General features: G+C 42.6%; 1 protein-coding gene across 27 annotated transcripts in view; it reads left to right on the top strand.

Moving 5' to 3' along the window:
- cacna1c (calcium channel, voltage-dependent, L type, alpha 1C subunit) overlaps positions 1-14,943 on the top strand; it is a 175,689-nt gene that overhangs the window by 7,761 nt on the left and 152,985 nt on the right. For 2 of the 27 annotated variants that reach the window (XM_069520347.1, XM_069520334.1), the window contains exon 1: positions 5,302-6,327. The exons of the other annotated variants lie outside the window; for them this stretch is intronic. In XM_069520347.1, the coding sequence (XP_069376448.1) occupies positions 6,270-6,327 (58 nt within the window). In that variant the 5' untranslated portion in view covers positions 5,302-6,269. Of the gene's footprint in view, positions 1-5,301; positions 6,328-14,943 lie in introns of those variants that run through there. 27 annotated transcript variants of the gene reach the window in all.

Genomic DNA, 14,943 nt, shown 5'->3' with positions numbered 1-14,943 from the left:
AATGTCCTTCCTTGTGCATCTCTTGCTTTGTGTTCCTGTCTTTGTCCCATGTCCTGCCCCTTCATCTGCACCTGTCTTCATTAGTGACACCTGTGTTCAATTAACCCTGCATCTATAGTCCCCTTGATCCCCTTTGTCGTGGTCACGTTAGCCGTTCATGTTTACAGTTTTGTTTAACCAGTGTTTCAGTTTTGCTCACCATTAGAAGTCAACTTTGCTCTTTTGCCTTTTGGAGTTTTGGACGAGTTTGACGAGCAGCCCTGCAGTGACTGTAAGTCTGTACATTTAACTAAAAAACACGTTTTCCTTTGCTGCTACTGTATGTGCGTCACCCGGACAAGTGGACATACAGAAGTCCCTTTACTCTGTGTGGACAGGATCTTGAATATGAACTGTGCAACAGTTAATGTGCAGCCATCAACTTTTTATGTCAGTTTCCTTAAGAGGAGCAATGAGCATCCAATTGCTCACTCAGTTTGAGCAGCACTGGATGAAAACATGCTTTAAAGGGAAGTGCCACTTTGTCCACAACCTCTCCTGTTAAAAATGAATGAAGCTCTCTCAGGGTCAGGTTATGACACGTCCGTCGCATCAACAGCAAAATATCTGCTTTGTGATTAAGAATTTTTAGTCCCTCCTATCAAATATTTCTATAACTTTGTCAGAGCGGCAGTGGTGACGGCGGTATCTAACTGTATGTCACAGGCTGTGTGTTTGTCAATAATGAGACTAATGAGTTATCCATCAGTTAATCAATACTGTCAATAACCTTCCAAGTCAAGATAGAGTACTTGGGTGTGATTGGTGGGGACAGGCTGGGAGGTGCAGGTGATTGGCTCGGAGGCAAGAAGGACAATGAGATGTAGCCAAAAGTAGTTTACTGAAAATGCAGAAGGGAGGGTTGACGTGGCCATTCTGGAAAAAATCAGCTTATATATTTTTCTTGATAATAGACGTTTGTTAAAAACCATGTAGAATAATAAAAAATCTAGTATTCTATGTGTAACTGAGGTTTGCTAAAACCAAACAACACAATACGTATGCTTATGCATTTTTATTTTCTGCTTTGTGCAAAGAAAATCGATAATTTACATAGAGGATACAGTTTAATATAAGTTTTCTAGTATTAACTTTAATGTTTGAATATATCCTGAATAGATCACAAAGTTGTACAGTCATATTAATAATGTGGATCCATCAGAGGTTAATTACAGTTGTAAATGGATGAAATGAAGATGAATTGATTTGTACTTCTGTGATGAGGGGATTTCCCTCTGACTGACCAGTGGACTTTTGGTTTCCCACATAGGATACCAGCACTATAGTGTTTGTCTGTTCGGAGATTCCCAGAGACCAACTGTGCCTAGAGTCACACACACACACACACACACACACACACACACACACACACACACACACACACACAAATGGGTCAGGAACTACAAATATAGACCACTCATAAATAGAATTGATATTTCATCTGCAGGCTGCATTTCAGAGGACATTTGTGTGTGTGGGTCTGTGCGTTTTTTGTGTGTCCCCTGGGCACAAGTGTCTGTTCCCACGACCTGCCCTCCAACTGTTCTTCCTTCCCTCAGTCCTTCCTTCCGTCTATCTTTCCACTCACTGGCCAGTGTAATTAAACAGAGTCCGATTTGGCAAGAAAGTCAGACTGCCATTATGCCATTCACCATTCATCTGTCTCAGTAGGACGACGGGGCATTTTGAGGCATTTTTGCTGCTGGAGAATTTCCATTTTCTGCATGTTTCCTCTGAAACATTTCTCAGGAACAATTCAAACTCATAACAAGTTACTTCTCAGATCCTGATTTCACATAAAATCCCACTTGATAAGCCTGTAAAATAGGAACCATTATTGAACAATAACCCAGTGGTTCCCAATGTTCTTGGCCTGTGGTGCCTTTCAAACGAGCGGGACTTCCCCAGGAGGTTTTATATAAATGACTGCTGTAGGTTTAATGGTTTAATGTGGTCACATTATTCAACACATCACCAAAGTTTCTCTTTCCCCCCAGCAGAATCATTGGTTTTACTTCTTTTTTTCAAAGCCATTAATCATCTCGTAGCTCCACAGATTTATCTTGTAAATCTTTGGAGGGCCGACTTATAGGTTGGGAGCCACTAAATTGAATCACAATAAATAAAACAGTTACATTTGCTCCCTCGTTCAGCTTCAACCATAAAATGCTTCTTAAGTATTGATGCATATTTAGTTAATTTCACATATAAATACAGACTACATAAAGGACTTGTCTGTCTGTCTGTGGGGTGTGGTAGAGACTAGTTAGACTAATTCAATTTAAATATACTTTGTTATATTAAAACACCAAAAACACCAAATCTTTATCAACATTTTAAATTCTCTGTGTACATGAACAATAACACAGGAATCTGATAAATGTATAACTCAATACAATATAATTGAAATTCAACCATAAGATGTTTTATACAAAGGTAGATGAAAATGTAGGATGCATCAGTAATAACTTTCTAATAATGTTTCCATTCACTCATCAGAGCAGACGTTCACCAGTCTTTCATTTCCCTCTAAATATACTGTGTATTAATATACCAGCATCAGAAAAAACTATATATCGCTCATAAAGAGACAATGCATGTGTCAAATGTCACAAATACAATCATTTATCGTCCGTCTCCCCGTCTTTACTAAGTCTGTCAGTGACACATGTAGACAAAAAGCTTCTTTCTATCAAAGATGGTGGGCGGTGATTTTGTGCTATGGCGCTGAACGAATGAATACAGGCTGGGTTGAGTCATCAGATTCACCTCCTGATTATAGCCCTGCAGCCAGATTGACATGAGGCCGGCACATTGTGGAGTTCGTATTCAGTGTCAAAGACAATTATATGGGGCAGCCGGTGCTATAGTTAGAAGGTGGAAACGCTGCTCAGTGCCTTCAATACGTCCTGATGTAATATTAAGCCAGATTATTGTGTTTTGTGGAGGAATAACTTATTTGGGGGTTTTTGATGCATTTGACATGAAACCACCCTGTTTGGTTTGGACTCCAGGTGCAGGACACAGATGATGGGATGCAGGGTTGGCAAAGGTGCAGGGACTGAGACAGGGATCCTACTGGACTGGGCTGCCTAAAATAACGATTTAAAACTAGGCAGGGAGACAGGAAGTTAGCTGGAAGTGGTTACAGGGGATGACTAACGGGGAACTTCAGGACAAGGCAATGTGTGGCTGTTACATGGAAGTGAACCATCTGCTATTGAGTGCTTGATGATCGACTAGGAAGCTTATGCTGCATGTAAAATCCTTTAACAGGAACTTTTAACTGTGCCAATCTTTTCCTCTTTTCAAACTTCTGTGAAGTTTTCTTCATCCAGCACCCATCTTTTTTTTAACTGAATAGAACAGCTCTATATATAAAAGAATGCTTGTCTGTTTAGCAGCTCTTCAAGAAGTGAGCAAAGAAAAACAAACATAAATAGCAGCAAAAATAACATATACGACAATATACATAAACACATAGGGACCTAGAATGGTGTGAAGACACAAATAGTACACAGGACTCAGTAATAAGGTGTGTGTCAGGACTGTGGAGGAGAAGTATAACACACCAGATGGAAAAGGAAACGCAGGAGAACATGAGTAAAAGCCTAACGTTGGGAAATGTCGGCCCAGAGTATATCCATAAAAAGACAGGAACTGATTTTCAAAATAAGGTCATGATGAATTTTCTTCTTGTCTTTTATTTCTCACTGCCTGTAGAGAACTTAAATAAACAGCTTCATTTAAGATCCGACATGTTGTTTGTACAAGCAGGTCTATCCAAAAAAGCCTCAGTGTGGAGCCGCGGAGCCAAGCTGACTCAATGTCATCAAAGCCTGGTCCAGAGCTATTTAGTTAAGAGCTGATGTTGCTGACTGTGTTTGACATTTTACTCCTAAATGAGCTTCACTTCATTGTTGCGTTGCCGTAGAAAATTGGCCCATGTCTCCAGAAAATGACTTTGCATGCTCCGTGGGCCAGGACACAATTTTCTTTTTTTCTGGGGGAACAATGTTGAAACGTTCTTCACCGTCCTGAGGGCAAAAGGAAAGAAAAAAACATAATTGAATTCTAAATATCATTTTTATTGCATTCTAGATTATAAAGGTTTCTTTGAGCGTTGACCTTCCTGAGTCTACATGATATTTGAGTCTGTATTTACACAGCAACCCCAAAAAGAAAAAAAAAAACTACTTCCTTGTGGTTTCTCCTTGTGTAAGACACCCGCATGGAAGGATCAGACCTTCAGTCATAAAAGAGTTGAAAAAGCAGATATTTAGTGTGTGTATAAACACGGCCAGGGCCAAAGAAAAGAACGAGTCTGAAGCAGTCCAGATGTGTAGGAACGACTACAGGCAAATCAGATGTACATTAGGTACAACAGCTCTGATCGCTGTTTTCTTCCTGCAGAAATCACGGCTTGAGGCTGCAGTGGATCATTATCCTCCTTCTACCACTCTCTCATGCACACACACACATGCACACACCCACAGAGGCATATTTTCTCTTTCTATCACATGCAAGGAGTGTTGGCTACCTTCTTTTCTTTTTATCTCTTTCTCTGACCCTCTGCTCACTTTTAAGATCCTAAGATCACACACACACAGAGTCATTTTTCTCTTTCTGTTCTCTCTATCACATGCGTGGAGTCTTGGCCACCTTCTTTTCTTTTTATGTCTTTTTAACATCCCTCCTCTCCTGCCACACACACACACACACACACACACACACACACATATTTTCTCTTCTTTCCTCTTGCTCTCTATCTCACATGGATGGACTTTTGGCCATGTCTTCTCTTTTTATGTCTTTTCTCTGACCCTCTGCTTTAAAATCTTTTCGACATCACACACACACACACACACACACACACACACACACACACACACAGATGGCAGATTTTCTATTCTCTCTTGCTCTGTATCTCACATGTGTGAAGTTTTGGCCACCGTCTTTTCTTTTTGTCTTTTCTTTGACCCTCTGCTCACTTTAGATCTTTTTGAGAACACACACACACGCACGCAGTTCATCAACATCATCATCTTTGTCTTCACCACCACCATCATCATTATCATCTGGATACCAGCCGCTGGTTTCTCCACTGTTGCATGTACAGTCTCCCTCCTCCCTCCTTTCTCACTGGCACACACACACACACACACACACACACACACACACACACACACACACACACACACACACACATCTGGAAACAGTCAAAGCGTCTACATGCACGGGGCGGGGGGCTACCTCTCTCCCTCTCTCTCCTTCTCTCTCTCTCGGTATCACTGCAGAGCTGAGCTGCAGGGGCAGCAGAGAAGAGAGAGCTCCAACTCCCGATCAGTGAGACACAGGCAGACAGACAGACAGACAGGCAGACTGACTGAGAGACAGACAGCCAGACAGACACACCTCCGGACCATGATGGACTGGATCAGGACAGGGAGACCCGTCTCCGGATGAGACAGGACGGCCTGGCTTCTGCTGTTTTAAGGGGACTCTGCCACAGATCCGCGGAATAACCGACAGCCTATTGGGAGATTTAACCCCGTGCTACCCGCGATGGAATATTTACACTCTTCTCCTTCCCTAATTCTTCTCCTCTCCTCTTCCTCCTCCTTCTCTCCCTCCACCACCACCACCACCTCCTCCTCTTTTTCATCCTCCTCTCACATTTTGACACGCCGCTGCTGAAGATGCGCACGAATGCGTCTTTTGCGCACTTCCATTGCCACCGCCACTGACAGCGCCCGTGCTTTATAATATCTTTTTGGGGAACCTCTTTTTTTTTAAAAACACAACAAGGAAGAGAGGAGGAAGAAGGAAGGATAGAAAGAAGGAGAGAGGGAGAGAGAGAGGTGTGAATTGAATTGAACGCGGTGCTGGTCTCATGTTTCTCGCCTAGGGCCCGGATGTACCGAGGGATGCACCGGTGCGTTTTACCAACCGGTGCCGCCGAAAGCTCCCTCTTTTTTCTCGCCTTCACCTCCATCATGGGGATTAGGTAATATTCACTCCATCCGAAGAAACCCTCCCCATAAATAAAAAAACGGAATACCCCAAAAACTGTCCGTGCCAGACAGTTCTTTCCTCTTTTCCCCCTTTTTTAATTTCTTTATTTTGGGGGCTTTTTTTTACCTCCTCTTGTTATTTTCCCTACTCCTCCTCTCCAGCTTTTCCTCCCTCTCTCTTCCATTCACCTATAGGGATAACGCCGGACTACATTTATGGTAAATGAAAGCAAAAACATGTACATCCCGGAGGACACCCTTGAGAACCATCAAGGTATGTGATATGTTGTTTTATTTATTATTATTTCTAACATGGCAAACATCTTATAACTGGGCATGAGAGACAGGCGGGGAAGGTGGGAGGGAGAAAGAGAGGTATGATGATCCTGAAATGGGGATGGGATGGGGGAGAAAGGGGGAGGAGGAGGGAAGGAGAGAGTGGAGGAGGAAGAAGGGTTACTCTCTTCTCGTTTTCAACAGATGGACAGATGCAGCTCTCTCTTTCCTCCACTTTCCCCTCTGCGCGCACTTTGTTTATTTGTGCCATTAGCGCGCAACGAGCCTACAGGTAAAGTCAGACATGGATGAGGCCTTTTTCTTTTTCTTCCTCCGCCTCCTTGCATGGTTTGCTTCACACTTGTGGGGTTTGACAGGGCCTGGTCAACGGTGGGAGAGCTGTGGCACAATGGGTGGGCAAGTGGTCACATTATTTTAGCCACAACATGGCAGTTTGTAAAGCGCAGGACCACGACTGTCAAAGCGCAAAATGGAAACATTGTGTGTTTACACATTCCTTGGTAGAGCTCGTCTCCCTCAAGGGTTTTGGTTCAGGGAATAAACTAAACTGCTTGAAGCCTATATATGTGTTGCCTGGCTGTATGTGTCAGAAATGGACACACAATGGTGCCTTAAGGAGCAGCGCTCACCGCTATTACGCGCACTCAACCTCTATTATCGATCCCCACTTCTTCTATAATCAATAGTCCAATTTGTCACCTTTTTATCAAACTTTCTTTTAACACACAAGGCTCATTAATAGCAGCGAAATTGAGGAATCGAATCGAGATGACAGGTGGCAGCAGGAGAGGGCCTGCAGGACTTATTCGTCTGCTGATGATTGGGTTGATGATGGGCTATTTTGGGGGGATGACAGTGGAGGACAGTGGCTTGAAACGACTGAAGCTCAACGTGACGACTTTTTTTTTGCCTTTTTTAAAAAAGCAACACAAACAGAGAGTGGTTTAAAAGCAGGGGCTGCGGTCTGTTCCACGGTGAGGAAAGGGTCTGTTTGCATTGCGCAGTATTACGCGTCGCTCCTTCCACCCACGTTGCAGAGAGCGAAGCCCAGCGATGCATTCGTTACACGGCTCATGCAGCCGGACCTTGTAATTCAGCAAAAGAGGGGAGGGGGGCTGGGGGGGTATTTATCCGATTGCTATTATCATCCTCATAACAATTATCATTATCGTCGTCTTAGTCGCGTTTCGTCCTCCACTTTCATCACAAGCACATACCTCTGCCTTGGCGACAGGTTCCATAGCAACAGGGGATGAAGAGAGGAGTGTGCGTGTGTGTGGGGGGCCTATGTAAGTGTGTGTGCGTGTGTCGCAGCGAGGAACATTCATCAACAGTTTGCTCCAACTAATCATAGGCTGGATGTTACCTGCAGATGCAACCAGCTTTCAGCTAATATCATTTACTGGCAGCCTAAACAGGATCATGAAGGGCAAAGTGTGTGTGTGTGTGTGTGTGTGTGTGTGGTTGCCTTGATTGCCATGATGTCATCTTGATCTATTATTATTATCAGAAAGAACAATTTTTCTAAAATCCAAGATGCCATTGAAGTTACCAGTATCATCATCTTAACAGTTGCCATAATCATATACTGAATAACCTGTGCGTCCACCATGAGACTCTCAGGCTGGTGAGGGAAAGTGCCTGACAACCCAAGAAGACACAAGGAGCATGTTGATGAACATTGAGGGACAAAAATATAAAATAATAAAATTACCACATGAGGTGATCAGTGACACGATCAACTTATTGTTGCCCTTTTATAGGTGATCAGTGTTAAAAGAGTTGGAATGTCGCTACAGAAAATATTTTAGCTTAGGTGTGAGTTTAGAGCACAGGGGCTGCAGAGCAAAATGGCAAAACCGCAGATAAGGCCTGTGCATGCACCATATTTAAACCATATGTATATCAAAAGGGATAAAAAAAACATGTAACCTGTCATGTGACTGCTCAGACAGACAGAGACGATGTCCTAGAGTTCAGATCTTATCTATTCATAAACATTCTCAAGCTGATTAGATCGTGTCAGAATAAGCCCTTTAACGTCCCGTGCCAAACTTTAATGTTAAGGGGAGACAAAGCCCGACTGCTGTGGGATATCTGACAAATACCTCAGGGCTGGAAACTACTTGGGTGGTGGTTTCAGCACCAAGGACAGCTCATATTTCATTGGTCTATTGACAGTTACATGACAGCTGTTGGAGAGACGGATATTGGCGCTAAGGTGTGTCTGTTTGTAAAGCCTGTCTCAAATCATTTCTTCTATATGTTGCATTTCAGGTGTTCTTCCAATGTATGATGATAGGAAAAAGAAAAGTGCTGTTGCCTGTGTACACTTTTAAAACCTGTGAAGATACCATGATCTGGATGACGGAGAATCTTCATAGACATGGGTCATAAAGCGTTTTTAAAGGTGTCCAGAGATGGGGCATTGTGGATCTCTAGTTGGGAGAGAAAAACAGAGTGTGCAGGAGCTGCCACACTGAATGCTCTGCTGTCGTAAGTTATCAGGCTATTGTACAGGGGGGTGATGAGTGGACCCATGTCTGATGACCGTAGGTTCCAGCATGAGGTAAAGGGGTGGAGGAGGTCAGACAGGTACTGGGGAGGCGGCAGAGCATGGAGGGATTTATAGGTGAGGAGGGGGGTTCAGTAAAGCATGCAGCACTTGACCAGAAGACAGTGGTGACGGATGAGATTTGGTTCTGTAATCTGTGTGTCTGTGTGGAGAGTAAAAGAGGCGGAACATATTGACTGAAATGCACGGGCTATTGGCTTTTTTGATTTGCAATTTGAAAGATGTTAATAGAGATGAGCCAGAATGGTGTCTGGTGTCTCTTTTTGTTCTTTGTGAAGGAACTTTCAACTCGAGCCGACCTGTTGGACTGTAATCGGTGTACGGTGAACCAAAGATGGAGTCTTGGCCTGGATATCAGCTGTCTATCCCGGAAGCCCCTAAATATTAGCTGTTGCCCTTAGAGGTTGTATTGTTTAATCCAGGAATTTAACAAGTTTCCTGCAGATGAAGATTATGTGTCATGCAGTTCCTCCATCATCGTCTTGGCTTGCCATAGTAGGTTAAAGTCAGACTGAACTGCTGAAACTTTAGTATCCTACCCTGACCTCTGGTTTAGCTGTGGATGGAGCAGCAACAGGACAAATTCCTCCTCCAGGGAATTTCAGGGACAAACGGAACAGATGATGTCTGATATTCAGAGGCTCTTATGTTACACTTCCTGAGTTTCTAATTCTGCAGCTCTGTCGTCTGTGTCTTGATTTTCTCTCTGTAATTCAAACAGAGTTGACGTTCCACATGATTGCACTGAATGCCAATGCTCGCTGAATGAGCCAATTATACAGCATCTATGTAATCTGTTTTTTTTCTTGTTTTACAAATGAACAGTCTCTGAAACAACCCAGACACATACAGACTTATGTACTGTACATGTGTGACTGGTGGTGGAGTCCAAACGCACACAAAGACACACCTGTAGAATCTTATGTGTGCATGTATAGAATATAGAGACACATGCATGCGCACACACACTCACACCTGTAGTATCATTTATGTCCATGTACTGTATAGCAGATAAAAGTTAGGACACACACACATCTGTCGTTTCTCATATGTGCATGTTTAGCAGATAAATGTTGAAACACACACACACACACACACACACACACACACACACACACACACACACACACTTAGGTTTCAGCAGTGTAATCAGTGAGATGATTCTCCCGGTGGGCTCCGTGCCAGAGACATGATACCTCTGTTAGGAATATTAATTGGTTTCCGATGGTTACCCAGGGGCGCTCTAATGACTTGACTTGATGCGCTCAATGATTCCATTGAAGTCACCTCGAAAGACATGTTGCAACAGCCATGCCTGTGTTCACTTTGTATGTGGATATCAACATGTAAGGCTGTTCTTTGTCAGCAGAGGTTTTTCTTCACCAAAAAGTTGCAGCTGAGCCAAAACAAGCAACTTTTAGTCGCATTTAAAAAATCTTTCATTCTCACAACTTTCAGTTAGACTTAGTTTTGCAAGACTGACAAATTCAGCGATTATAATTAAGATAATCCAATTGACGCTGTGTATTATAAAAAAACTAATCCGCAGCAGGTGGCAAAGCGGTTGCTTTCTCCAAATACAGGCGACACCTAATCAAGCGTTCTTCTTAAATGTGCTTTAATTAGAATCCACAGGGGCAGAGAAACAGCAAACTGAGGTGAGCCATCCATCAGCGTGCCTGACGTACGTGGAAGTCTAGGCAATTAAGCGACAATCTCCCGCTAATCAATCCAGTTGTTGCTCAGTATCGGTTTGGAGGTAGTTTGTGCCAAGGTGAAATTGATAGAAACCAGTCAAGTGGTATTTGTCTGGGCTCATTCAAAAACAATGGAAAACACACACTTCTATGTAATCATGTATCTGGATCTCACAATGCCCATAATGCAACGCAGTGCATTTGTGTCATTTTAGGTGACTCCCCACCTGGTAAACACCCATATTTCTGTCTGTAACTCAGTTTGTAGCATAGATTTATACAGACAAGTGGGGCCACAAGAGGCTTGTTAAGGTGGTTGTGAGATGATGATTATCAGAATGGAAGTAATAAAAAATGACTTTCATCTAATTCTCACTTTTTGATTGTCAAACACAGCCTCATTAAGCCAATGATTACATCCAAATGTAGATTTGGAGAACTGAAAATGACTTGTCACACCCTGAGAGGAGAAGTTACAGATACATTCTGTTTTGTATTAAAGGCTAACAAACAAGAACTTCTGGGAACTGCTACCTTACAACATTAGTGCCTCAGGCCTTTAAAGACCGCACATTACCAAACATGTATTAGCTCAGTATACAGTAGTTGCAGTATATGTGTTTAAAGAGGAATTAATCATGGCTATGTTACGGCAGCAGTGGCAGAGGATGCAATGAGAGATTAAAGGCCAATCAGCGCCTCGGAGTGTGTCACGGCTTTAACTTAAGGATGTGACTCAACAACAGCTGCTCTTAACGTAAAACACCAACTGAGAGACAAAAAAACACACGGAGGAGGGGTGAAGGAGAAATAAGAGGCCAGAATGACAGATAGCATTAAAGCAGATAAAAGAAAAGAGTAGAGGAATGGAGCAAGAAGAATCAAAAGGAGTCCGTCTATGTATGAACTGTAAGAGAGAGGAATAAGAGGATGAAATGAATGAGTGACAGAGACAGAGGGAGGGCTGATGAGAGGAACGAGGGAGCGCAGGAGGAGAAGGAGAAGGAGGGAGGATTATGCATGACTGTCTTGCTTAAGCCTCCGGTTGAGTATTGGAAATCTATCCAGAGGCGATCGGGCCTCGCTCCTCATTTCTGTTGGGACAATACACCGACAGCACTGTGTGTGTGTGTGTGTGTGTGTGTGTGTGTGTGTGTGTGTGTGTGTGTGTGTGTGTGTGTGTGTGTGTGTGTGTGTGTGTGTGCGCGCCTGGGCCTGGGCCTGGTTGGCTGCCTCAGTCTGTGTGTGTGTAGGTGTGATCCATCTCTGCTCAGTTCGGACAAGTGCTCTTAGTGTCGTACCTCTCTAACAAACACACACACACACCCCCCCTCCTATTGTATTGATCGGGCTGAAGCCACCAGTGGAAATAATGACTCCAGACCTGTAGCATCCTCTGTTATGCTCCCTCGCTTTCTTTTCTCACTCTTTCGCTCCCTCATTATTTTTGACTGCGTAGCTTCTGTCTCTGATTATTCACCTTATATAATCATAACTCACATGTAGCTGATTAAATATATTGTTGTGGTTAGTAAAATGAATTGTGTTTACCCGAGTTAGAGGAGAAGCTGAGGGATGGAGAGAGTTATTTACGGCCATCCATGCATCTCGTCTGCCATCGCTTCCCTTCTTTCCTCTCTCCGTCTCACAAAGTGTCTTCACCAGCCTCCCTTTGTAGATAATTAACTTTGTTGTCTATCTCTTCTTCCCTTTTGTCTTTGTTTCCACCCCTCTCCTCCTCTCATCAAACCATTCAGCATCAGTTCATTTCGTTCAGCGAGACCACATCTCCTCTCCTCTGTAAATAAATCAGTCCATCCGCGTGCATTTACTGTAACTGTCTGCAGCATTTGCAGGAGATCTAACCACAGGACAACAAGAAAGAAAACACCATTTACTTTCCCATTAGAGAGACTACCAAGACCTGGCACTACACAAAATGAACAACCCACAATTTCATACACTTACAAGAGTGAGAAGTATGCAGTAAGTGTCCTATATAGATCTAGAATGTATCCTGTATAATTAACTCTATTATAAACTGCCAACCTACACTGTATGTAGGAATATTTAACCTTTAAATAGTTTAGGAAATGTAGTTGTTTGAGATATTATAAATCAAAAGCCTTAAAGGAGAAGTTCGTTTTTTTTCAACCTGGTCCTTATTTCCAGCATATGGTATGTAGATCTACTCACCCATAAAGGTTTGGAGTAACTTGGAGTCCTTCGGACGCTTTTAGATCCACATGCGATCGGCGTATAGCCATACAACGCAAGTGATTGGGGCATCCACAATACAGCCTCTAAATGATGCATTATCTGCCGCGAAACTGTTTATTTAATATGAATCGCCAGCACTAATCCCCTGTGAGTCCAAGTTGCTTTGTTTACATCCAGGGCTTTCACTGGGGTGACGACACCGAGGCGCCCAGCCGCAGATCAACTGACGATCACCTGTGATTGTTTACATGGAGTTTGCTGCTGCTAGTTTTGCGCAACATGGCAGAATACTTATCAGGTGCTTTACAGTACAGTATTCTTTTAAAGCAGCTGTGTCCTGGTGCTCGGGCGTATTCACCCGGTTAAAGGCTAGCTAACGCCAGCAGGCTAACGAGCAGCCTCGGAGCTAGCGTTAGCTTAGCGAACCGATTTGTTGATTAAACAGGAAGACAACTCGCTCTCGGTTTGCTATGCTAACGCTAGCTCCGAGGCTAGCGAGACTCACAGGGGACTAGTGCTGGCGATTCATAGTAAATAAAGAGTTTCGTGGCAGACAATGTGTTATTTAGAGGCTGTATTGTGGATGCCCCGAACCCTTGCGTTGTATGGATATACGCCGATCACGTGTGGATCTAAAAGTGTCCGAAGGACTCCAAGTTACTCCAAACCTTTATGGGTGAGTAGATCTACACACCATATGCTGGAAAACTTCTCCTTTAAAGTCTTTTGACTTCATCTTTGTTTTCATGGGAAATCATGAACCATATGAGATTGATATTGTAAAATTGCTAATGATGTAAAATGCGTTATTTGTTCAGGTTTTGTGAGTCAAACCAGGAAACGGTCAAATTTTGATTGTGTTTAAGTAATGTTAGCTTTGTTTTGAGGTCATGAGACTGAGGAACAGTTTGATAGCATGTTTTCAGTTTTTATACATCTCGTATTGGTGCAAAAGAAAGAAAGTTAATCTAACGTAGGACTTTTTGGCCTCTGTTCAATGGAAAAGGAAACAGGTAAAAACATTTTCAAACTGCAAAAAATTTTACATTAACCGCTTCAGATCTTATCACACTTTACTCAGCGTGTCCTGTACACAGTAGTCTGTGTGTGTGTGTGTGTATGTGTAACATAGGTCAAAGTTGGCAAAGTGTGTGCAAGAAAGTGACAAATACAATATGTAAAAGCAAAGTAACATGTTAAACTGCGTCATTTCAAACCAACCAATGATTTTAAAAGATACAGTGAAGCATATGAATAACTATCATCATTATTCTGCATGGTTTAGAAATCATTTACTCTTTACAGAACATTAATGCTCCTAAAAACACTATTTCCTCAATTAGCTTCTATGAGCAATGGGATCTTACATAAACACAGTATGTTTTGCTTGAAACCAGAGGAGTTTATGTTATTTCACATGAGAGGTTTCTGGCCTGATTTATCTACTCTTTTCTCAATAAGCTGACAAATCTATAGCCATTTCAAGAGTCTGCTAAATGAACAACATATTTTACTGGCAGGCGAAACACATTAAAGACGCAGAAACTCCAAAGAATGCACATAATGTGTAGTTTAAGAGATGAATCTAACAACATCTGTGTCATACTAAGTAATTGGTCTTCAAGATCTTTTTTAAGTGTTTGTAGTTTCCCAAAACACTGCTGGTTTTTAGTACAGTATACTTCAGAAGAGTGTTGTCAAACACCTGGCTGACAAATTGGCGCATGTCAAGCTTCTAAATCGATGCGTCTCCGGCACAGAGTGGACTCACTGAGTAGTACTGCAGGTTTAAAACACTTCCATCATCTGTCTTTCTGTCCCTACTACTGTGATTATTAAGACAGGTTTATGCAGCTGTTCTTGCAGTGACTTCCATTCATTGAAGATGGCCAAACCAAAACGTCATCTCTTACTTTAACTATGACCAGTTCATACCTAAAACCAGGACCTCGGAAATTAGGTTTAGCCTCATTAGGACTGAGCTTTGATCCACATAAGGTCTGCTGGTTCTGACAAGATCATCGCTAATGCTGGAAAAGGCCCTAAAGAGGCGACAAAAACAAGTACACACACACACTCTTGAAATAAAGTAAAGGTGTGT

Source organism: Paralichthys olivaceus, chromosome 23 (genome assembly GCF_024713975.1).
Source record: "Paralichthys olivaceus isolate ysfri-2021 chromosome 23, ASM2471397v2, whole genome shotgun sequence".
Taxonomy (NCBI): Eukaryota; Metazoa; Chordata; class Actinopteri; order Pleuronectiformes; family Paralichthyidae; genus Paralichthys; species Paralichthys olivaceus.
Note: the sequence above shows the minus strand (reverse complement) of the source record. Positions and strands in the feature narration are given on the sequence as shown.